The sequence below is a fragment of the Carcharodon carcharias genome, chromosome 10 (genome assembly GCF_017639515.1).
Source record: "Carcharodon carcharias isolate sCarCar2 chromosome 10, sCarCar2.pri, whole genome shotgun sequence".
NCBI classification, from domain to species: Eukaryota; Metazoa; Chordata; class Chondrichthyes; order Lamniformes; family Lamnidae; genus Carcharodon; species Carcharodon carcharias.
Genome location: NC_054476.1, coordinates 135,495,731 through 135,520,612, shown reverse-complemented (window position 1 = coordinate 135,520,612; position 24,882 = coordinate 135,495,731). Strand labels below are relative to the sequence as shown.

General features: G+C 51.1%; 1 protein-coding gene across 2 annotated transcripts in view; it reads left to right on the top strand.

Annotated features, from left to right (window-relative positions):
• Positions 1–24,882, top strand: part of rad51d (RAD51 paralog D) — a 51,888-nt gene that overhangs the window by 23,929 nt on the left and 3,077 nt on the right. Inside the window, exons 4-9 of one of the 2 annotated variants that reach the window (XM_041197308.1) lie at positions 13,811–13,892; positions 17,748–17,882; positions 18,116–18,211; positions 18,455–18,545; positions 22,478–22,548; positions 24,265–24,429. In XM_041197308.1, coding sequence (XP_041053242.1) covers positions 13,811–13,892; positions 17,748–17,882; positions 18,116–18,211; positions 18,455–18,545; positions 22,478–22,548; positions 24,265–24,429 — 640 coding nt within the window. The remainder of the gene's footprint in view (positions 1–13,810; positions 13,893–17,747; positions 17,883–18,115; positions 18,212–18,454; positions 18,546–22,477; positions 22,549–24,264; positions 24,430–24,882) is intronic. The other variant, XM_041197309.1, reaches the window with a different exon arrangement.

The window sequence follows — 24,882 nt, the reverse complement described above, 5'->3', positions numbered from 1 at the left end:
GGAGCTGGATTTAGCAGAGTGAAGGGGGTAGCTGGATTTAGAAGTGTGCACGGGGCAGCTGGATTTAGCAGAGTGAACAGGGGAGCTGGGTTTAGCAGTGTGAACGGGGGAGCTGGGTTTAGCAGTGTGAACGGGGCAGCTGGATTTAGCAGAGTGAACGGGGGAGCTGGATTTAGCAGTGTGAACGGGGCAGCTGGATTTAGCAGAGTGAACAGGGGAGCTGGATTTAGCAGTGTGAACGGGGCAGCTGGATTTAGCAGTGTGAACGGGGGAGCTGGATTTAGCAGTGTGAAACAGGGGAGCTGGATTTAGCAGTGTGAACAGGGGAGCTGGATTTAGCAGTGTGAACGGGGGAGCTGGATTTAGCAGTGTGAACGGGGAGCTGGATTTAGCAGTGTGAACGGGGGAGCTGGATTTAGCAGAGTGAATGGGGCAGCTGGATTTAGCGGTGCGAACGAGGAAGCTGGATTTAGCAGTGTGAACGGGGGAGCTGGATTTAGCAGTGTGAACGGGGCAGCTGGATTTAGCAGAGTGAACGGGGCAGCTGGATTTAGCAGAGTGAATGGGGCAGCTGGATTTAGCGGTGCGAACGAGGAAGCTGGATTTAGAAGTGTGCACGGGGGAGCTGGATTTAGAAGTGTGCACGGGGGAGCTGGATTTAGCTGTGTGAACGGGGCAGCTGGATTTATCTCTGTGGATGGGGCAGCTGGATTTATCTCTGTGGACGGGGCAGCTGGATTTAGCTGCGTGAACGGGGCAGCTGGATTTAGCAGAGTGAACAGTGGACCTGGATTTAGCAGAGTGAACAGGGGAGCTGGATTTAGCAGAGTGAACAGGGGAGCTGGATTTAGCAGCGTGAACGGGGCAGCTGGATTTAGCAGTGTGAACAGGGGAGCTGGATTTAGCAGTGTGAACGGGGCAGCTGGATTTAGCAGTGTGAACGGGGCAGCTGGATTTAGCAGAGTGAACAGGGCATCTGGATTTAGCAGCGTGAACGGGGGAGCTGGATTTAGCAGTGTGGACGGGGCAGCTGGATTTAGCAGTGTGCACGGGGGAGCTGGATTTAGCAGTGTGAACGGGGCAGCTGGATTTAGCTGTGTGAACAGGGGAGCTGGATTTAGCTGTGTGAACAGGGGAGCTGGATTTAGCAGAGCGAACAGGGGAGCTGGATTTAGCAGTGTGAACAGGGGAGCTGGATTTAGCAGTGTGAACAGGGGAGCTGGATTTAGCAGTGTGAACAGGGGAGCTGGATTTAGCAGTGTGAACAGGGGAGCTGGATTTAGCGGTGTGAACGGGGCAGCTGGACTTAGCAGAGTGAACAGGGCAGCTGGATTTAGCAGTGTGAACAGGGGAGCTGGATTTAGCAGTGTGAACGGGGGAGCTGGATTTAGCAGTGTGAACAGGGGAGCTGGATTTAGCAGAGTGAACGGGGCAGCTGGATTTAGCAGTGTGAACAGGGGAGCTGGATTTAGCGGTGTGAACGGGGCAGCTGGACTTAGCAGAGTGAACAGGGCAGCTGGATTTAGCAGTGTGAACAGGGGAGCTGGATTTAGCAGTGTGAACGGGGGAGCTGGATTTAGCAGTGTGAACAGGGGAGCTGGATTTAGCAGAGTGAACGGGGCAGCTGGATTTAGCGGTGTGAACGGGGCAGCTGGACTTAGCAGAGTGAACAGGGCAGCTGGATTTAGCAGTGTGAACAGGGGAGCTGGATTTAGCAGAGTGAACGGGGCAGCTGGATTTAGCGGTGTGAACGGGGCAGCTGGACTTAGCAGAGTGAACGGGGCAGCTGGATTTAGCAGAGTGAACGGGGCAGCTGGATTTAGCAGTGTGAACAGGGGAGCTGGATTTAGCAGAGTGAACGGGGCAGCTGGATTTAGCAGTGTGAACGGGGCAGCTGGATTTAGCAGTGTGAACGGGGCAGCTGGATTTAGCAGTGTGAACGGGGCAGCTGGATTTAGCAGTGTGAACAGGGGAGCTGGGTTTAGCAGAGTGAACGGGGCAGCTGGACTTAGCAGAGTGAACAGGGCAGCTGGATTTAGCAGAGTGAACGGGGCAGCTGGATTTAGCAGTGTGAACGGGGCAGCTGGATTTAGCGGTGTGAACGGGGCAGCTGGACTTAGCAGAGTGAACAGGGCAGCTGGATTTAGCAGTGTGAACAGGGGAGCTGGATTTAGCAGTGTGAACAGGGGAGCTGGATTTAGCAGTGTGAACAGGGGAGCTGGATTTAGCAGTGTGAACAGGGGAGCTGGATTTAGCAGTGTGAACGAGGAAGCTGGATTTAGAAGTGTGCACGGGGCAGCTGGATTTAGCAGTGTGAACGGGGGAGCTGGATTTAGCAGAGTGAAGGGGGTAGCTGGATTTAGAAGTGTGCACGGGGCAGCTGGATTTAGCAGTGTGAACGGGGGAGCTGGGTTTAGCAGTGTGAACAGGGGAGCTGGATTTAGCAGTGTGAACGGGGCAGCTGGATTTAGCAGAGTGAACGGGGAGCTGGATTTAGCAGTGTGAACGGGGCAGCTGGATTTAGCAGTGTGAACGGGGGAGCTGGATTTAGCTGTGTGAAACAGGGGAGCTGGATTTAGCAGTGTGAAACAGGGGAGCTGGATTTAGCAGTGTGAACAGGGGAGCTGGATTTAGCAGTGTGAACGGGGGAGCTGGATTTAGCAGTGTGAACGGGGCAGCTGGATTTAGCAGAGTGAACGGGGCAGCTGGATTTAGCAGAGTGAATGGGGCAGCTGGATTTAGCGGTGCGAACGAGGAAGCTGGATTTAGAAGTGTGCACGGGGGAGCTGGATTTAGAAGTGTGCACGGGGGAGCTGGATTTAGCTGTGTGAACGGGGCAGCTGGATTTATCTCTGTGGATGGGGCAGCTGGATTTATCTCTGTGGACGGGGCAGCTGGATTTAGCTGCGTGAACGGGGCAGCTGGATTTAGCAGAGTGAACAGTGGACCTGGATTTAGCAGAGTGAACAGGGGAGCTGGATTTAGCAGAGTGAACAGGGGAGCTGGATTTAGCAGCGTGAACGGGGCAGCTGGATTTAGCAGTGTGAACAGGGGAGCTGGATTTAGCAGTGTGAACGGGGCAGCTGGATTTAGCAGTGTGAACGGGGCAGCTGGATTTAGCAGAGTGAACAGGGCATCTGGATTTAGCAGCGTGAACGGGGGAGCTGGATTTAGCAGTGTGGACGGGGCAGCTGGATTTAGCAGTGTGCACGGGGGAGCTGGATTTAGCAGTGTGAACGGGGCAGCTGGATTTAGCTGTGTGAACAGAGGAGCTGGATTTAGCTGTGTGAACAGGGGAGCTGGATTTAGCTGTGTGAACAGGGGAGCTGGATTTAGCAGAGTGAACAGGGGAGCTGGATTTAGCAGAGTGAACAGCAGATCTGGATTTAGCAGAGTGAACGGGAGGAGCTGGATTTAGCAGAGTGAAGGGGGTAGCTGGATTTAGCAGTGTGCACGAGGAAGCTGGATTTAGAAGTGTGCACGGGGCAGCTGGATTTAGCAGAGTGAACGGGGGAGCTGGATTTAGCAGTGTGAACAGGGGAGCTGGATTTAGCAGTGTGAACGGGGTAGCTGGATTTAGCAGTGTGCACGAGGAAGCTGGATTTAGAAGTGTGCACGGGGCAGCTGGATTTAGCAGAGTGAACGGGGGAGCTGGATTTAGCAGTGTGAACAGGGGAGCTGGATTTAGCAGTGTGAACAGGGCAGCTGGATTTAGCAGTGTGAACAGGGGAGCTGGATTTAGCAGTGTGAACAGGGCAGCTGGATTTAGCAGTGTGAACAGGGGAGCTGGATTTAGCAGTGTGAACGGGGTAGCTGGATTTAGCAGTGTGCACGAGGAAGCTGGATTTAGAAGTGTGCACGGGGGAGCTGGATTTAGCTGTGTGAACGGGGGAGCTGGATTTAGCAGAGTGAACGGGGGAGCTGGATTTAGCAGTGTGAACAGGGGAGCTGGATTTAGCAGTGTGAACAGGGCAGCTGGATTTAGCAGTGTGAACAGGGGAGCTGGATTTAGCAGTGTGAACGGGGCAGCTGGATTTAGCAGTGTGAACAGGGGAGCTGGATTTAGCAGAGTGAACAGGGGAGCTGGATTTAGCAGTGTGAACGGGGGAGCTGGATTTAGCAGTGTGAACAGGGGAGCTGGATTTAGCAGTGTGAACAGGGGAGCTGGATTTAGCAGTGTGAACAGGGGAGCTGGATTTAGCAGTGTGAACAGGGGAGCTGGATTTAGCAGTGTGCACGGGGCAGCTGGATTTAGCAGTGTGAACAGGGGAGCTGGATTTAGCAGTGTGAACAGGGGAGCTGGATTTAGCAGTGTGAACGGGGCAGCTGGATTTAGCGGTGCGAACGAGGAAGCTGGATTTAGAAGTGTGCACGGGGGAGCTGGATTTAGCAGTGTGAACAGGGGAGCTGGATTTAGCACTGTGAACGGGGCAGCTGGATTTAGCAGAGTGAACGGGGCAGCTGGATTTAGCAGAGTGAACGGGGCAGCTGGATTTAGCGGTGCGAACGGGGGAGCTGGATTTAGCAGTGTGAACGGGGCAGCTGGATTTAGCAGTGTGAACGGGGGAGCTGGATTTAGCAGAGTGAACGGGGAGCTGGATTTAGCAGTGTGAACGGGGCATCTGGATTTAGCAGAGTGAACGGGGCAGCTGGATTTAGCAGAGTGAACGGGGCAGCTGGATTTAGCAGTGTGAACGGGGGAGCTGGATTTAGCAGAGTGAACGGGGCAGCTGGATTTAGCAGTGTGAACGGGGGAGCTGGATTTAGCAGTGCGAACGGGGGAGCTGGATTTAGCAGTGTGAACGGGGGAGCTGGATTTAGCAGAGTGAACGGGGAGCTGGATTTAGCAGTGTGAACAGGGGAGCTGGATTTAGCAGTGTGAACAGGGGAGCTGGATTTAGCAGTGTGAACAGGGGAGCTGGATTTAGCAGTGTGAACGGGGCAGCTGGATTTAGCGGTGCGAACGAGGAAGCTGGATTTAGAAGTGTGCACGGGGGAGCTGGATTTAGCAGTGTGAACGGGGCAGCTGGATTTAGCAGTGTGCACGAGGAAGCTGGATTTAGAAGTGTGCACGGGGGAGCTGGATTTAGCAGTGTGAACAGGGCAGCTGGATTTAGCAGTGTGAACGGGGCAGCTGGATTTAGCAGAGTGAACGGGGCAGCTGGATTTAGCAGAGTGAACGGGGCAGCTGGATTTAGCAGAGTGAACAGGGGAGCTGGATTTAGCAGTGTGCACAGGGGAGCTGGATTTAGCAGTGTGAACGGGGGAGCTGGATTTAGCAGAGTGAACAGGGGAGCTGGATTTAGCAGTGTGCACAGGGGAGCTGGATTTAGCAGTGTGAACGGGGCAGCTGGATTTAGCAGTGTGAACGGGGCAGCTGGATTTAGCAGAGTGAACAGGGGAGCTGGATTTAGCAGTGTGAACGGGGCAGCTGGGTTTAGCAGTGTGAACAGGGGAGCTGGATTTAGCAGTGTGAACGGGGCAGCTGGGTTTAGCAGTGTGAACAGGGGAGCTGGATTTAGCAGTGTGAACGGGGCAGCTGGGTTTAGCAGTGTGAACAGGGGAGCTGGATTTAGCAGTGTGAACAGGGCAGCTGGATTTAGCAGTGTGAACGGGGCAGCTGGATTTAGCAGAGTGAACGGGGCAGCTGGATTTAGCAGAGTGAACGGGGCAGCTGGATTTAGCAGTGTGAACGGGGCAGCTGGATTTAGCAGAGTGAACGGGGCAGCTGGATTTAGCAGAGTGAACAGGGGAGCTGGATTTAGCAGTGTGAACGGGGCAGCTGGATTTAGCAGTGTGAACAGGGCAGCTGGATTTAGCAGTGTGAACAGATCTGGATTTAGCAGAGTGGACGGGGCAGCTGGATTTAGCAGAGTGAACAGATCTGGATTTAGCAGAGTGAACGGGGAGCTGGATTTAGCAGAGTGAACAGGGCATCTGGATTTAGCAGTGTGAACGGGGCAGCTGGATTTAGCTGTGTGAATGGGGGAGCTGGATTTAGCAGTGTGAACGGGGGAGCTGGATTTAGCAGTGTGAACGGGGCAGCTGGATTTAGCAGAGCGAACGGGGGAGCTGGATTTAGCAGAGTGAACAGGGCAGCTGGATTTAGCAGAGTGAACGGGGCAGCTGGATTTAGCAGAGCGAACGGGGGAGCTGGATTTAGCAGAGCGAACGGGGGAGCTGGGTTTAGCAGAGTGAACGGGGCAGCTGGATTTAGCAGAGCGAACGGGGGAGCTGGGTTTAGCAGAGTGAACGGGGCAGCTGGGTTTAGCAGTGTGAACAGGGGAGCTGGGTTTAGCTGTGTGAACAGGGGAGCTGGGTTTAGCAGCGTGAACGGGGGAGCTGGGTTTAGCAGTGTGAACAGGGGAGCTGGGTTTAGCAGTGTGAACAGGGGAGCTGGGTTTAGCAGCGTGAACGGGGGAGCTGGATTTAGCAGAGCGAACGGGGGAGCTGGGTTTAGCAGTGTGAACGGGGGGGCTTTATTTAGCAGCGTGAACGGGGGGAGCTGGGTTTAGCAGCGTGAACGGGGGAGCTGGATTTAGCAGTGTGAACAGGGCAGCTGGATTTAGCAGTGTGAACGGGGCAGCTGGATTTAGCAGTGTGAACGGGGCAGCTGGATTTAGCTGTGTGAACGGGGGAGCTGGATTTAGCAGTGTGAACAGGGCAGCTGGATTTAGCAGTGTGAACGGGGCAGCTGGATTTAGCAGTGTGAACGGGGGAGCTGGATTTAGCAGTGTGAACGGGGCAGCTGGATTTAGCAGTGTGAACGGGGGAGCTGGATTTAGCAGTGTGAACGGGGGAGCTGGATTTAGCAGTGTGAACGGGGCAGCTGGATTTAGCGGTGTGAACGGGGGAGCTGGATTTATCTCTGTGAATGGGGCAGCTGGATTTAGCAGAGTGAACAGGGCATCTGGATTTAGCAGTGTGGACGGGGCAGCTGGATTTAGCAGAGTGAACAGGGCATCTGGATTTAGCAGAGTGAACGGGGGAGCTGGATTTAGCTGTGTGGACGGGGCAGCTGGATTTAGCTGTGTGAATGGGGGAGCTGGATTTAGCAGTGTGAACGGGGGAGCTGGATTTAGCAGAGCGAACGGGGGAGCTGGATTTAGCAGTGTGAACGGGGGAGCTGGATTTAGCAGTGTGAACGGGGGAGCTGGATTTAGCAGAGCGAACGGGGGAGCTGGATTTAGCAGTGTGAACGGGGCATCTGGATTTAGCAGAGCGAACGGGGGAGCTGGGTTTAGCAGCGTGAACGGGGGAGCTGGGTTTAGCAGTGTGAACGGGGCAGCTGGATTTAGCAGAGCGAACGGGGGAGCTGGGTTTAGCAGCGTGAACGGGGGAGCTGGATTTAGCAGAGCGAACGGGGGAGCTGGATTTAGCAGTGTGAACGGGGCAGCTGGATTTAGCAGCGTGAACGGGGCAGCTGGGTTTAGCAGAGCGAACGGGGGAGCTGGGTTTAGCAGAGCGAACGGGGGAGCTGGGTTTAGCAGCGTGAACGGGGGAGCTGGGTTTAGCAGTCTGCACAGGGGAGCTGGGTTTAGCAGAGCGAACGGGGGAGCTGGGTTTAGCAGCGTGAACGGGGGAGCTGGGTTTAGCAGCGTGAACGGGGGAGCTGGGTTTAGCAGCGTGAACGGGGGAGCTGGGTTTAGCAGTCTGCACAGGGGAGCTGGATTTAGCAGTGCGAACGGGGGGGCTTTATTTAGCAGCGTGAACGGGGGGAGCTGGGTTTAGCAGTGTGAACGGGGGAGCTGGATTTAGCAGTGTGAACGGGGCAGCTGGATTTAGCAGTGTGAACGGGGGAGCTGGATTTAGCTGTGTGAACAGGGGAGCTGGATTTAGCAGTGTGAACGGGGCAGCTGGATTTAGCAGTGTGAACGGGGGGAGCTGGGTTTAGCAGAGCGAACGGGGGAGCTGGATTTAGCAGTGTGAACGGGGCAGCTGGATTTAGCAGTGTGAACGGGGGGAGCTGGGTTTAGCAGAGTGAACGGGGCAGCTGGGTTTAGCAGTGTGAACGGGGCAGCTGGATTTAGCAGAGCGAACGGGGGAGCTGGGTTTAGCAGAGCGAACGGGGGAGCTGGATTTAGCAGAGCGAACGGGGGAGCTGGGTTTAGCAGTGTGAACGGGGGGAGCTGGGTTTAGCAGAGCGAACGGGGGAGCTGGGTTTAGCAGTGTGAACGGGGGAGCTGGATTTAGCAGAGCGAACGGGGGAGCTGGGTTTAGCAGAGCGAACGGGGGAGCTGGGTTTAGCAGCGTGAATGGGGGAGCTGGATTTAGCAGAGCGAACGGGGGAGCTGGGTTTAGCAGAGCGAACGGGGGAGCTGGATTTAGCAGCGTGAACGGGGGAGCTGGGTTTAGCAGCGTGAACGGGGGAGCTGGATTTAGCAGAGCGAACGGGGGAGCTGGATTTAGCAGTCTGCACAGGGGAGCTGGATTTAGCAGCGTGAACGGGGGAGCTGGGTTTAGCAGCGTGAACGGGGCAGCTGGGTTTAGCAGTGCGAATGGGGGAGCTGGATTTAGCAGTGCGAACGGGGGAACTGGATTTAGCAGTGCGAATGGGGGAGCTGGGTTTAGCAGTGCGAACGGGGGAGCTGGGTTTAGCAGAGCGAACGGGGGAGCTGGATTTAGCAGAGCGAACGGGGGAGCTGGATTTAGCAGAGCGAACGGGGGAGCTGGATTTAGCAGAGCGAACGGGGGAGCTGGATTTAGCAGAGCGAACGGGGGAGCTGGATTTAGCAGAGCGAACGGGGGAGCTGGATTTAGCAGAGCGAACGGGGGAGCTGGGTTTAGCAGAGTGAACGGGGCAGCTGGATTTAGCAGTGTGAACAGGGGAGCTGGATTTAGCAGAGTGAACGGGGCAGCTGGATTTAGCAGAGTGAACGGGGCAGCTGGATTTAGCAGAGCGAACGGGGGAGCTGGGTTTAGCAGCGTGAACGGGGAGCTGGATTTAGCAGCGTGAACGGGGGAGCTGGATTTAGCAGAGCGAACGGGGGAGCTGGATTTAGCAGAGCGAACGGGGGAGCTGGGTTTAGCAGCGTGAACGGGGGAGCTGGGTTTAGCAGTCTGCACAGGGGAGCTGGATTTAGCAGCGTGAACGGGGGAGCTGGATTTAGCAGTGCGAACGGGGGAGCTGGATTTAGCAGAGCGAACGGGGGAGCTGGGTTTAGCAGAGTGAACAGGGGAGCTGGATTTAGCTGTGTGAACAGGGGAGCTGGGTTTAGCAGAGTGAACAGGGGAGCTGGATTTAGCAGAGCGAACGGGGGAGCTGGGTTTAGCAGAGTGAACAGGGGAGCTGGATTTAGCTGTGTGAACAGGGGAGCTGGGTTTAGCAGAGTGAACAGGGGAGCTGGATTTAGCTGTGTGAACAGGGGAGCTGGGTTTAGCAGAGTGAACGGGGGAGCTGGATTTAGCAGAGTGAACGGGGCAGCTGGATTTAGCAGAGTGAACGGGGCAGCTGGATTTAGCAGAGCGAACGGGGGAGCTGGGTTTAGCAGCGTGAACGGGGGAGCTGGGTTTAGCAGCGTGAACGGGGAGCTGGATTTAGCAGAGCGAACGGGGGAGCTGGGTTTAGCAGCGTGAACGGGGAGCTGGATTTAGCAGAGCGAACGGGGGAGCTGGGTTTAGCAGCGTGAACGGGGGAGCTGGGTTTAGCAGTCTGCACAGGGGAGCTGGATTTAGCAGAGCGAACGGGGGAGCTGGATTTAGCAGAGCGAACGGGGGAGCTGGGTTTAGCAGCGTGAACGGGGAGCTGGATTTAGCAGTGTGAACGGGGCAGCTGGATTTAGCAGAGTGAACGGGGCAGCTGGGTTTAGCAGAGCGAACGGGGGAGCTGGGTTTAGCAGAGCGAACAGGGGAGCTGGGTTTAGCAGCGTGAACGGGGAGCTGGATTTAGCAGAGCGAACGGGGGAGCTGGGTTTAGCAGAGCGAACGGGGGAGCTGGGTTTAGCAGCGTGAACGGGGAGCTGGATTTAGCAGAGCGAACGGGGGAGCTGGGTTTAGCAGAGCGAACAGGGGAGCTGGGTTTAGCAGAGCGAACGGGGGAGCTGGGTTTAGCAGCGTGAACGGGGAGCTGGGTTTAGCAGAGCGAACGGGGAGCTGGATTTAGCAGAGCGAACGGGGGAGCTGGGTTTAGCAGCGTGAACGGGGAGCTGGGTTTAGCAGAGCGAACGGGGGAGCTGGGTTTAGCAGTCTGCACAGGGGAGCTGGGTTTAGCAGTGTGAACGGGGGAGCTGGATTTAGCAGCGTGAACGGGGGAGCTGGGTTTAGCAGTGCGAATGGGGGAGCTGGGTTTAGCAGAGCGAACGGGGGAGCTGGGTTTAGCAGAGCGAACGGGGGAGCTGGGTTTAGCAGAGCGAACGGGGGAGCTGGGTTTAGCAGAGCGAACGGGGGAGCTGGGTTTAGCAGTGCGAACGGGGGAGCTGGATTTAGCAGTGCGAATGGGGGAGCTGGGTTTAGCAGAGCGAACGGGGGAGCTGGGTTTAGCAGAGCGAACGGGGGAGCTGGATTTAGCAGAGCGAACGGGGGAGCTGGATTTAGCAGAGCGAACGGGGGAGCTGGATTTAGCAGAGCGAACGGGGGAGCTGGGTTTAGCAGAGTGAACGGGGCAGCTGGATTTAGCAGTGTGAACAGGGGAGCTGGATTTAGCAGAGTGAACGGGGCAGCTGGATTTAGCAGAGTGAACGGGGCAGCTGGATTTAGCAGAGCGAACGGGGGAGCTGGGTTTAGCAGCGTGAACGGGGAGCTGGATTTAGCAGCGTGAACGGGGCAGCTGGATTTAGCAGAGCGAACGGGGCAGCTGGGTTTAGCAGAGCGAACGGGGGAGCTGGATTTAGCAGAGCGAACGGGGGAGCTGGATTTAGCAGAGCGAACGGGGGAGCTGGGTTTAGCAGAGCGAACGGGGGAGCTGGATTTAGCAGAGCGAACGGGGGAGCTGGATTTAGCAGAGCGAACGGGGGAGCTGGGTTTAGCAGAGTGAACGGGGCAGCTGGATTTAGCAGTGTGAACAGGGGAGCTGGATTTAGCAGAGTGAACGGGGCAGCTGGATTTAGCAGAGTGAACGGGGCAGCTGGATTTAGCAGTGTGAACAGGGGAGCTGGATTTAGCAGAGTGAACGGGGCAGCTGGATTTAGCAGAGTGAACGGGGGAGCTGGGTTTAGCAGAGCGAACAGGGGAGCTGGGTTTAGCAGCGTGAACGGGGAGCTGGATTTAGCAGAGCGAACGGGGGAGCTGGGTTTAGCAGAGCGAACGGGGGAGCTGGGTTTAGCAGAGCGAACAGGGGAGCTGGGTTTAGCAGAGCGAACGGGGGAGCTGGGTTTAGCAGCGTGAACGGGGAGCTGGGTTTAGCAGAGCGAACGGGGAGCTGGATTTAGCAGAGCGAACGGGGGAGCTGGGTTTAGCAGCGTGAACGGGGAGCTGGGTTTAGCAGAGCGAACGGGGAGCTGGATTTAGCAGAGCGAACGGGGGAGCTGGGTTTAGCAGCGTGAACGGGGAGCTGGGTTTAGCAGAGCGAACGGGGGAGCTGGGTTTAGCAGTCTGCACAGGGGAGCTGGGTTTAGCAGCGTGAACGGGGAGCTGGGTTTAGCAGCGTGAACGGGGGAGCTGGGTTTAGCAGTCTGCACAGGGGAGCTGGATTTAGCAGCGTGAACGGGGCAGCTGGATTTAGCAGAGTGAACGGGGGAGCTGGGTTTAGCAGCGTGAACGGGGAGCTGGATTTAGCAGAGTGAACGGGGCAGCTGGATTTAGCAGAGCGAACGGGGGAGCTGGATTTAGCAGAGTGAACGGGGCAGCTGGATTTAGCAGAGCGAACGGGGGAGCTGGATTTAGCAGAGCGAACGGGGGAGCTGGATTTAGCAGAGCGAACGGGGGAGCTGGATTTAGCAGAGCGAACGGGGGAGCTGGATTTAGCAGAGCGAACGGGGGAGCTGGATTTAGCAGAGCGAACGGGGGAGCTGGGTTTAGCAGAGTGAACGGGGCAGCTGGATTTAGCAGTGTGAACAGGGGAGCTGGATTTAGCAGAGTGAACGGGGCAGCTGGATTTAGCAGAGTGAACGGGGCAGCTGGATTTAGCAGAGCGAACGGGGGAGCTGGGTTTAGCAGCGTGAACGGGGAGCTGGATTTAGCAGCGTGAACGGGGGAGCTGGATTTAGCAGAGCGAACGGGGGAGCTGGATTTAGCAGTGCGAACGGGGCAGCTGGATTTAGCAGAGCGAACGGGGCAGCTGGGTTTAGCAGAGCGAACGGGGGAGCTGGATTTAGCAGAGCGAACGGGGGAGCTGGATTTAGCAGTGTGAACGGGGCAGCTGGATTTAGCAGAGTGAACGGGGCAGCTGGATTTAGCAGTGTGAACAGGGGAGCTGGATTTAGCAGTGTGAACGGGGACGCTGGATTTAGCAGAGTGAACGGGGGCGCTGGATTTAGCAGTGTGAACAGGGGAGCTGGATTTAGCAGTGTGAACGGGGGAGCTGGATTTAGCAGTGTGAACAGGGGAGCTGGATTTAGCGGTGTGAACGGGGCAGCTGGATTTAGCAGTGTGAACGGGGCAGCTGGATTTAGCTGTGTGAACGGGGCAGCTGGATTTAGCAGAGTGAACGGGGCAGCTGGATTTAGCAGTGTGAACAGGGGAGCTGGATTTAGCAGTGTGAACGGGGAGCTGGGTTTAGCTGTGCGAACGGGGGAGCTGGATTTAGCAGTGTGAACGGGGCAGCTGGATTTAGCTGTGTGAACGGGGCAGCTGGATTTAGCAGAGTGAACGGGGCAGCTGGATTTAGCGGTGTGAACAGGGGAGCTGGGTTTAGCAGTGCGAATGGGGGAGCTGGATTTAGCAGTGCGAACGGGGGAGCTGGGTTTAGCAGCGTGAACGGGGAGCTGGGTTTAGCAGTCTGCACAGGGGAGCTGGATTTAGCTGTGTGAACGGGGAGCTGGGTTTAGCAGTGCGAACGGGGGAGCTGGATTTAGCAGTGTGAACGGGGGAGCTGGGTTTAGCAGAGCGAACGGGGGAGCTGGGTTTAGCAGAGCGAACGGGGGAGCTGGGTTTAGCAGAGCGAACGGGGGAGCTGGGTTTAGCAGTCTGCACAGGGGAGCTGGGTTTAGCAGTCTGCACAGGGGAGCTGGATTTAGCAGTGTGAACGGGGGAGCTGGATTTAGCAGAGCGAACGGCGGAGCTGGATTTAGCAGAGCGAACGGGGGAGCTGGGTTTAGCAGAGCGAACGGGGGAGCTGGGTTTAGCAGAGCGAACGGGGGAGCTGGGTTTAGCAGAGCGAACGGGGGAGCTGGGTTTAGCAGCGTGAACGGGGGAGCTGGATTTAGCAGTGTGAACAGGGGAGCTGGATTTAGCAGTGCGAACGGGGGAGCTGGATTTAGCAGAGCGAACGGGGGGGCTGGATTTAGCAGAGCGAACGGGGGGGCTTTATTTAGCAGTGTGAACGGGGCTGGATTTAGCATTGCAAACGGGGGAACTGGGTTTAGCAGAGCGAACGGGGGAGCTGGGTTTAGCAGCGTGAACGGGGGAGCTGGGTTTAGCAGTGCGAATGGGGGAGCTGGATTTAGCAGAGTGAACAGGGGAGCTGGATTTAGCAGATGGTACAGGGAACTGGATTACAGCTACTGGTCTCCTGTTTCCTGTCCCAGTGCCAATCTAGAAGTAGGTAATAAATTTTATTAAGTTGAGGGAGACCATTCTGCCCATTGATCTTGATGTTTTTACTCTATTACTTTCTATTGCTGAAGCCTTGAGGAGTTTGGGCTTGGACTCCCTCTGACCGTGGCTTCCAGTTTTTTAAATGCTATTGTGGCTTTGATTCCTGTGGTGTCTGCAGATTGGACTCGTTGCTGGACTCGGGCCTTTACACTGGAGAGCTGACAGAGTTTGTTGGAGCGCCAGGCACTGGAAAGACACAGGTGAGAACCATTCAACCATTGACAGCAAAGATGTTTTAAATGCAACTGATATTTTACTGTCCTTACAGATTACCTGGGTTAAAATTGTACTTATCCATTAACAATTTCATTCCTCACACCCCTTCCTCACTGTGTTCATGGACTGATTGCCAGAAACAGGTCTTCTGGATTGCTGACCTTAGTGAGTCACACACATTTTGCATTTAGCCAAGGCTTCCCATGACTGGCATTGAGGAACCATTGGCATAAATGCCAATACCACAATTCCTACATGGACTGCAGCGCTTCAAGAAAGCAGCTCCACACCACCTTCTCAGGGGCAATTAGGGATGGGCAACTAATGCTGGCCGAGTCAGTGACGCCAATATCCAGCGAGGGAGTAAAGAATTAAGCATTCATTCTTTCCCAGAACTTCAAAACTGCATTATGATTCACCTCCCTCAGTCTCTGTTTACACTTTCAAGCTACAGACTTTTAAAATCCAAACCTGATACCACCCATCATTAGTTGGCTCATCCTCTCCTACAATACTTAACCTTGGCCGACCCCTACACTTGGAGCCTTGGTTGCTCAGTTACCAAGAATATGGGCAACACACCTCAGGAAGGATACATCGGCCTGTGAGTGCATGTAGTAGAGATTCACTAGAATGATACCAGGATTAGAGGATTAAATTATGAGGGCATGTCCCATAGACTTGGCTTGTATTACCTTTATTATAGAAGGATGATCTGATTGAGGTGATTAAAATGTTTAAACCAAGGATAGATGAAGAGAAACTATTCCCTCTGATGGGAGATGCAGAGAAACTATTCCCTCTGATGGGAGAATCAGAGGAAAAGGGAAGATAATCTTAGGTAATCTTAGAATTAATTCTGAGTTCAGCCATTCAGGACCGAAACCAAGAAACACTTTTTCACGCAAAGGGTAGTGGAAATCCAGATCTTCCTTTGCCCATAAGGCTGTAGATGCTGGAACAATTGAAGCTTTCAAGACTAAGATCAGTAGATTTTTATTGGGAAAATTATCTTGGGATAAGGAGTTGAAGTATAGATCAGCCGTGAACTCATTGAAAAGTGGAGCAGGCTCAAGGAACATACGAACAGTAAGCAGGAGTCGGCCACTCGGCCCTTCAAGCCCGCTCCACCGTTCAGTAAGACCATGGCTGAACTGATTGTAACCCCCTGCCTATCCCTGATAATTCACCCCCTTGGTAATCAAGAATCTATCTAGCTCTGCCTCACAAATATTATACAACCATACCAGCTAGAAGCAGGAAGGGGTTGAATGGCTTCCTCTCCCTTTGACCGAAGCCTCGGTGATGTGCTCATCCTCAGATTTGGGGCAGAAATTCACACTCTGACAGGGGTGGGTGTGAAGGTAGGCAAGGTTTATAGAATTGGGCATAATGCCACAAATACTGTTCCTGGTGCCTATCCCCCACCCCTGCTGCAATATGACATGAATATTACCAATTATTGGCCACTCAAGGGCCTCTTCCCCACCCCACCCCCGCCGTGTTGGTTGGAGGTCAACACCAAATGGGAAGCTCAGCAACTCTCACTGCTCGGGCTGCTGATGGGCAAGGGGAGGGGTACCTCCTTTCAGGGACTCTAGGCCCATCAGAGACCAACCCCACCCTCCCAACGGACTTCTATCCTCCCCATTTGCCCAGCCTGCCAACCCTGCTGTTCCAACCCCCTTACCAGGCCCATTGAATCCCCCCCCACCGGGTTTAATTTGACTCCCCATCCAGCTTTATTGAAGATCGCTGTCAGGGACTGGCTGCAGCCCCAGCTGTGGCCGCCACTCTCAATAGTGCTTCTGGGATCAAAGAGCTGCCAGCCATTTAATTGGCCAGCAGCTCTCAGAGGCGGGACTTCCTCCCCAGAAGGGGATGGAAGTGTCGCCTGACCCAGTTGACACCCTACTGAACGTTAAATGGCTGTGGGGCAACCCACCGGAGAGGGGGATGAAGTTGTCCTGAAACTTACACCGAGCTCTGTAGGGTCCCCTGGCGCAATCTAAAGTTCTCCTGAGTTTCATCGTACCTACATCAATGGGCAGGGAGTGAGTGTGTGTTTCCATGGTGTGGTAATCTGATGTGTAATATACCTTTAAGAAGAATGTTATGATGGAAGATCACATGATCTTAGTATCCAATAGCAGAGTAGTGCGGGCTATCTTAGTAGTCAGTAGTTTAGAGTTAGAGTCTGTAATGTAGAGACAGGGTTTGAATTGTAAGCACATGAGTGTAGCTGCTGAGTTCCTTTGTAATAGTGTGTTCTACATAAGAACTGTCTGCTGACCTTCTCTGTCTGTGGTACCAAATCAGCCATCCCAAGCGTGCAACTCGGATCCGTTAATCCGAATAAGCTAGTGGCCAGAATCCAACAAACTGGCGACGAGGAAAAAGCGAGGAAGGAAATCAAGTGAACCGGAATCGGACCGTACCTCACACGGTAATTTCAAGTAGAATTTCCGTCCTGATCGTCGCAGCAGTCCCCTCGAAGCGTGCCACGTTTTGGAAGAGTTGACTCTTTTGACCCAACCGTGGACGATTGGTCTCATTATGTTGAACACCTCCCATTCTTTTTCCAAGCTACCAACAATTGTTGGGGAGAAGAGGTGAGCTCTTATCCACATGTGGGAGTGAGACCTACGGATTGATTCGAAGTTTGACGGCACCCAGTGCCCCGGATTGGAAAAGTTTTAATGACTTAGTGAACCTTGTGAAGAGTCATTACCTTCCCAAGTCCTTAGTAACGATGCAACGGTTCAAATTTAACACAAGAAATCGAGCCCCTGGGGAGACAGTTGCTTGTTATGTGACAAGTCTGAAACACTTAGCTGAATATTGTGAGTTTAGTACATCTATAAATGATATGCTTAGAGATCATTTGGTGTGCAGTATAAATGTAGGTATGATTCAAAAGAGATTGCTGTCTGCAACAAATTTGGATTTTCAGAAGGCGCTAGAGATAGCACTGACCATGGAAAGCACAGTGAGGGACACGAAAGCCATAGAGGGAGTGCAAAATGGCACCATCCTCCACATTGGGCAGGGAGCCCCAGCCAAAAAGGGCGCGAAAATGCACAGCTCTGATGAGAAGCAGGAAGCAGCTACCACTTGCAGACAAATAAACAGAAATGACTTAGCAGCGAAAACATAAAATAATGGTAACAGAGGTGGAAGCAGACAACTTGTAATGAATGAAAGTTTAAAAAATTCAATTGTTTTTACTGTCATCAAAATGGACACCTCATGAGGCATTGCAAGGATAGAATCAGGCAGACTTTCAATCAAAAGAAAAAACCCGTGAGATACATAATGTAGAAGAGCCTGAAGTTACAGATTCAGATATTTATTCGTTGTATAGTTTAAAGGTAGGAAGAACTGAACCAGTCAATGTAACAGTGAGAGTGAATGGTAGATGTATCAGAATGGACAGAGGAGCTTCCACTACAGTGATAGGTGAGCACACCTACAAATACCCGAATTATGGAAAATGTAAATTAGATTTGGAAAAAACAGATGCCAAATTGATAACTTACACGGAAGAAGACATCAAAATCAAGGGTATAAGCAGGGTTATTGTACAGTACGGAAGTCAATCAGTAAAATTACCCTTGATGGTGGTAGCAGGTGAGGGGCCAAGCCTCCTTGGACAAAACTGGCTGAAAAAAATTAAAATGGATTGGGCTCAGATCTTCCAGCTGAGCCAGTGGGCTACCTGAACAACTACAAAAATACACCTCAGTTTTCCAAGATGTACTCGGGAAGATCCAGGGGCTAGAAGCAAAAGTTCATGTGGATCTATATAGTTTAACCTCTCTTATTCCTTCTTGTTAAAGGTGTGCCTCAGTTTAGCAGTGAACATATCGTGTGAGCTGAAGCAGAAAGTCCTCTACATTGATTCGACTGGGGGACTGACTGCCTCTCGTCTCCTGCATCTGATTCAAAACCAGGTTGACGGCGTGGAAGGACAGGTACGAGTAGGTTCAGCTCGCACTCTATTACTCTCTCGTTTACCTCTATGTTCCCTTATCTTCAAAAAAAAAATGATGGTTTAAAATTTGACTGCTTAAAACTTTGAGGTTCATCCAGAGACATGATAGGTACTAGATAAATGCAAAGCTCTCTTTGTTTTCTCTTTCCTCCTTGCTACCCTCTCTCAATCACATTCCCTCTTTATCTCTTTCCCCCCTGCTATATTTTGCAGAGTGAAGCTCTCCAGAGGATAGAGGTGGTGCGTGTGTTTGAAGTGTACCGATTGCTGGACATACTGCAGGACCTCAGGATGAGTTTCACACGCCAGGTAGGAAGTGTCAGACGGGGGTAGGGAGAGGGAGTGAGGGGAGGGTGCAGATTAGGAATATCAGAGTACTGAAGTACACACACCTATTCGTCACCTTCCCTAGTCTCTTACACGAGGCCTGTTCCCCACCCCATTCACCCGAATATGATGGTTCCACTTGAGATTCCATGCCTCCCACCTCAATGATGCCTTTCCGTTGTGTGATGATGATTTTATTGCTGACAGGTTTTACTGTTTCCACAGGTGTCGGGCGCTCGCAGTTCAGTAAAAGCTGTTGTGATCGATTCTGTCTCCGCTGTACTCTCCTCCATTTTGGGCGGTCACCAGCTGGAAGGTGAGATATTGTGTGAAAGGCTCCCTTCATGTGGGCTGGTTCTATACAGCTTCATTGGATTAAATGAGGGGCCACTGTGCTGGGAAACCAGGTTGCAGATCTGTCTCTGCAGCTCCCCTCCTATAGTGAAGTGACTGTCTCGGTTGCGCCACTAGAGGGCAGGATATACGAACATAAGAATTAGGAGTAGGCCATTCGGCCTCGAGCCTGCTCCGTCATTCAATTAAATCATGGCTGATCTGAATGTAACCTCAACCCTGCATTCCTGCCTATCCCCAATAGCCTTTCACCCCCTTGTTAATCAAGAAGTACCTAGCTCTGCCTTAAAACTATTCAAAGACTCTGCTTCACCGTCTTTTGAGGAAGAGAGTTCCAAAGACACTCTACCCTCTGAGAGAAAATATTTCTCCTCATCTCTGTCTTAAATGAGAAACCTCTTATTTTTAAATAGTGACCCCTAGTTCTGAATTCTCCCACAAGAGGAAAAATACTCTTCAGATCCATCCTGTCAAGACCCCTTTAGGATCTTAAAGGTTTCAATTAAGTCGCCTCTTACTCTTCTAAATTCCAGTGGTTACTAGCCTAACCTGCCCAGCCTTTCCTCATAAGACCACTTGCCCATTCCTGGTGTTAGTCTCATAAACCTTCTCTGAACTGCTTCTAACACATTACCCTTCTTTAAATGAGGAGACCAGTACTGTACACAATACTCCAGTTGTGGTCTCACCTGTGTGCTATACAACTTAAGCATAACCTTCCTACTTTTGTAATCAATTCCCCTCACAATAAATGATAACACTCTTTTAGCTTTCCTAATTACTTGCCTTACCTGCATATTAACCTTTTGTGATTCATACACAAGGACACCCAGATCCCTCTGACTCTCAGAGCTCTGCAATCTCTCACCATTTAGATAATATGTTTCTTTTTTATTCTTCCTGCCAAAATGAACGATTTCACATTTGCCCACATTATACTCCATTTGCTAGATCTTTGCCCACTCACTTAACCTATTTATGTCACTTTGTAGCTTCCTTACGCCCTCTTCACAATTTACTTTCCTACCTATCTTTGTGTCATCAGCAAATTTAGCAACCATTCCTTCGGTCCCTTCATCCAAGTCATTTATATAAATTGTAAAAAGTTGAGGCCCCAGCACTGATTCCTGTGGCACACCACTCGTCACATCCTGCCAAACAGAAGACCCATTTATGCTTACTCTCTGCTTCCTGTTAGCTAGCCAATCTTCTATCCATGCCAATACCCCCTAAACCATGAACTTTTATTTTCCGCAATAACCTTTGATGTAGCCCTTCATCCTGCCTTCTGGAAATCTAAGTACAGTATCCATCGGTTCCTCTTTATCCACAGCATGTGTGACTCCTTCAGAGAACTCCAATAAATTGGTTAAGCATGATTTCCCTTTTACAAAGCCATGTTGACTCTGCCCAATTGCATTGAATTTTTCTAGGTGCCCTGCTATAATATATTTAATAATAGCTTCTAACATTTTCCCTATGACAAATGTTAGGCTAACTGGCCTATTGTTTCTTGCTTTCTGTCTCCCTTCCTTTTTGAATAAAGAATACATTTGCTATTGTCCAATATAATGGAACCTTCCCTGAATCTAGGGAATTTTGGAAAATTAAAACCAGTGCATCGACTAACTCACTTGCCACTTTCAAGACCGTAGGACGAAGTCCATCCGGACCTGGGGATTTGTCAGCCCGCAGCTCCAACAATTTGCTCAATACCACTTCCCTGGTGATTGTAATTTTCCCGAGTTCCTCTCTCCCTTCCGTTTCCTGATTTACAACTATTTCCAGGATGTTACCTGTGTCCTGTATAGTGAAGACTGAATGTTTAATTCATCCGCCATCTCCCTACTCTCCATTATCAATTCCCCAGACACACTGTCTATAGGACCAATGCTCACATTGTTAGCTCTTATTTCAATATCCATAGAATCTCTTACTATCTGTCTTAACATTACTAGCTAGCTTTCTCTCACACTCTAATTTTTCCCTCATTAATTTTTTTGTCATTCTTTGCTGTTCTTTATACTCTTTCCAATCTTCTGACCTTCCACCTGTCTTTGTGAATGCATGGAGAGACCCAGCTCCTTGTGTACCAGGACTAAAAAGGTGAAAAGAATAGGTTGCATGGACTTGGCTTGTATTCTCTTGAGCATAGAAGATTAAGGGAAGATCTGATTGAGGTGTTTAAGATGATTAAAAGAATCAATAAGGTAGAGAGAGAGAGAGCAATTATTTTCTCTGGTGAGAGTCCAGAACAAAGTGGCATAAGCTTAAAATTAGAGCCAGGCTGTGCAGGGCTGATGTGAGGAAGCATTTCTTCACACAAAGGGCAGTAGAAATCTGGAAAACTCTCCCCCATATTGCTGTTGACCCAGGTTAATTGAAATTTCCAAACTGAGACAGATTTTTGTTAGTTGGGAGTATCAAAGATATGAAACCAAGGCAGGTAACTGGAATTAAGAGAAAAATCAGCTTAGATCTAATTGAATAGTTGCTGAAAAGACTCAAGGGGCTAGGTCCCTAGTCCTATTCCTAGGTATATATGTTAAGTGCAACATTGACCTGGGAGGAGATCGGCCACGAATCTCTCCCTATAGAGATGGCGGGCAGAACACAGGGATGCAGGATAGGGACACTATAGCAGCAACTTCAGCTGCCAGGAACTGATCAAATTGATGAGCTTCTACTTGTTTTCTCCCAAGCTGGAGAGGCCTCTGATTTGCAAGACAAAGGGAATAAGTGAGACATGAGTTCCTGTGAGCAACAGCAGGCAGCTGGGAGTGTACAGGCAATGGGATGAGGAGCTAGATCTGTGGTAGGGGTGTCAACCATGCATGATGTGGGAAGGGTTACCAAACCTCCAGGAATTGAAGATTAATTTCCAGGTCAGTCCTGTGAGCAATCCTGGTGAGAAATCATGGGAACATTAAATAAATTGTGCTGTTATTCTTTTCTTAGTTTATAAAATATTGCAGATGGGGTGGGGGAAGGGAAAGGCTATCCAATTAACAGTAAAGAATCATCCAATCGGATGATGAGTCTATTTATGTGCTTGTTGCGGTGTGGCAATGCAGTACCAGGTTGCACCTGTTGGGAGACCAATGGTGAGAGTGTGGCTTGAGGCCATGTGATAATCCAACCAGTGTTGGCAACTCTAGATATGAGTTGTTGGGGATTTACAAAGTGTTGAGGAGGACTGAAGCCTCAGATGTTTGTGCTGCTCAAGCTGAGGAATGCTGAGCACAGGGACCACACACTTCCTGCATACCCTGGTTGGCTAAGCTGGAGAAGATCCAGGTGGAGGGGAATAGTCAAGCCAAGCAGAGGTAATGGGTTAACCAAAGGTGCCAGTCCAGGAAGAGCCTGAAGTTCAATAAGATGGCAAAGCCCAATGCAGATAATTAGATTAGCAACCTAGAGCTCATGAGTTAACTCTCACTGAGGCCATTTGGAAAATTGAATTCATTAAGCATGGTAATCCGTGGCTGACGCCAGGAAAATGACTTGAATAAATTGAATTGCACCAATGTCCTTCAGGGAAAGAAATCTAAGGAACCTCAACTATAATTAATAAGCCCCCCTTATAGTGGGATCCAAAAAGCCTGAAATTCATCTTCCTGGGTTGAGGACTGAGCCCCCATGCCCCCTAGATCTCAGATTCAGCCACTCTCCCAGTGGGCAAGTACCCACCAGTGCTTAAGGAATCTTGCACAGAGCTTCCTTTATCCGGACTTTTTGGGAGTAAAATGTTTTATAGAGGTAACCAGATGAAGAGATAAACACCAAACTCCATTTTGCATGCCCTACACTGCTGGCTTTGACTCCCAACACTGAAGCTGAAGTTTAGAGTGGTCAAACTCTTTGCTCCTTGTGTCTTTGGGTTTTATTTTTTAGGCATGTCTCTCATGATGCAGCTTGCGAGGGAATTGAAGACTATGGCCAGAGAGCTGGGTGTCGCTGTAATAGTGAGTACACTATGACCTGTTTACTTCAAAATAAATGGTTGAGTGGGATTTTGATGTAACAGTGAAAAAGCATTATCCAAAACTTTGATTATTGTGGTGCAAAGAGGATTTACCAGAATCGTACCAAGGTTGAGGGACTTCATTTATTTGGAGACATTGGAGGAGATGGGATTGTTCTACTTAAAGTAGAGAACGTTATGAAGGGATTTATTGGAGGTGACCAAAATCATGAAGGGCTTTGATGGAGTAAACGAGGAGAAACAGTTTTCACAGGAAGATGGGTCAGTGATCAAAGGACAAGGATTTAGAAAAATTGGCAAAAGAACCAGAGGTGAGATGAGAATTGATCTTATGCAGTGAATTATGATGATCTGGAATGGATGATGGAAGCAGATCTATACTAATTTTCAAGTGAATAAATAGCTGTAAAAGAAAATTGGCAGGGCTATGGGGGAAGAGTAGGGGAGTGAGATTAACTGGATAGCTCTTTCAAAGAGCTGGGACTGGTACAATGGACTGAATGGCCTCCTTCTGTGCTACATTGTCAGGTTGCATATCCGACATCCAGTATTGGATGGGCAGAAAGTTTCTGCAATTAAATATTGAGATGACTGAAGCTATTGTTTTTGGTCCCACTCCAAACTCTGTTGCCTAGCTACCAACTCCATCCCTCTCCCTGCCTGAAACTAAACCAGTCTATTCACAGCATTGGTGTCATATTTGACCCTGAGATGAGCATCTGACAATATATTCACACCATCAATAAGACCATATATTTCCACCTCGGTAACATCACCTGACTGCACCCTTGTCTCAGCTTATCTGCTGCTGAAACCCTAATTCATGCCATTTTTGCCTCTAGACTTGCCCATTTCAAAGTTTTCCTGGCCAGTTTTCCACATTCTATGCCCTGTAAACTTGAGGCCATCCAAACTCTCCTGCCTGTGTCTTAACTTGCGCCAAATCCCGCTCCCCTATCACCCCTGCGCTCACTGATCTACATTGGTTCTCAGTCGAGCAACATCTTGATTTTAAAATTCTCATCCTTGTTTTCAAATCCCTCCATGACCTTGCCCCTCCTCAGCTCTGTTAACTTCTCCAGCTCCAGAACACTTCCAGACATCTGCACTCATCTAATTCTGACATTGTGAGCAACCCCAATTTTAATCGCTCCACCACTGGGCAGTGCCTTCAGCTGCTGAGGCCCTAAACTCTGGAATTCCTTCCCTCCACCTCTCTACCTCGCTTTTCTCCTTTAAGATACTCCTTAAAACCTACCTCTTTGACCAAGCATTTGGGCATCTGCCCTAACATCTCCATATGTAACTGGGTGTCATATTTTGTTTTATACTGTGCCTGTGAAGTGCTAGGGATGTTTTTCATGTTAAAGACACTGTATAAATGTATTAATGTTGTGTTGTGTTCTATGATTACGATTTTTGGCCATCTCTGCTCATTTGTGCATTTGTTAAGCTTCCTTCCCTTCCTAAGGCAGTGGTTTTTGCTGGGTTGCTGTTAAAGAGAAAAAAGACTTTAATTTGTATAGTGCCTTTCAGGATCTCTGGACAAAGTGTCTCACAGCCAATGAAGTGTGGTTACTGTTGTAGGAAATATGGCAGCCAATTTTCACACAGCAAGCTCCCATAACAGCAATGAGATAATGACTGGGTAATCTGTTTTCATTGACTGCTTACATTGACTGTTCTCACTTGTCAGGTGACAAACTGTGTCGTCCAGGACACTGGTGGGGGTGTGAAGCCAGCTCTAGGACGCTCGTGGAGTTACGTTCCCAACATTCGCATCCTGCTCCAGCACAGGACAGAAGGAGTGGGTCCGCATTCCGGGAAGCGCAGTGCAACTATACTGAAATCATCTCGGCAGGTGGGTGGGCAGTGCTTGGTGTATGGAAAGTCAAAAGTGTGCTCTCATTCCGACTCTGAGCCAGCAGCTTGCAAGATTGGCCCACAAGACATATTATATTGTCTTCTCTCTGTCCCTCTCTTTTTCTTACTCTCTTGGTCACACTCTTCCTTTCCCACAACCAGAAACTATAGTGCTCCTCATTTCTCTGTCATTACTCCTTTTTACAAGTACTTCCAAGGGCCAGTCTGTAACCTGTTTTTCTCTCCCCCCCCCCCCCCACACACACACACACACACACACACCCCCAGGGCCAGTCTGTAACCTGTTCTCCCCTCCCCCCCCCCCCCCCAAGGCCAGTCTGTAACCTGTTTTTCTCTCCCCCCCCCCCCCCCCCCCCCCCACACACACACACACACACACCCCCAGGGCCAGTCTGTAACCTGTTCTCCCCTCCCCCCCCCCCCCCAAGGC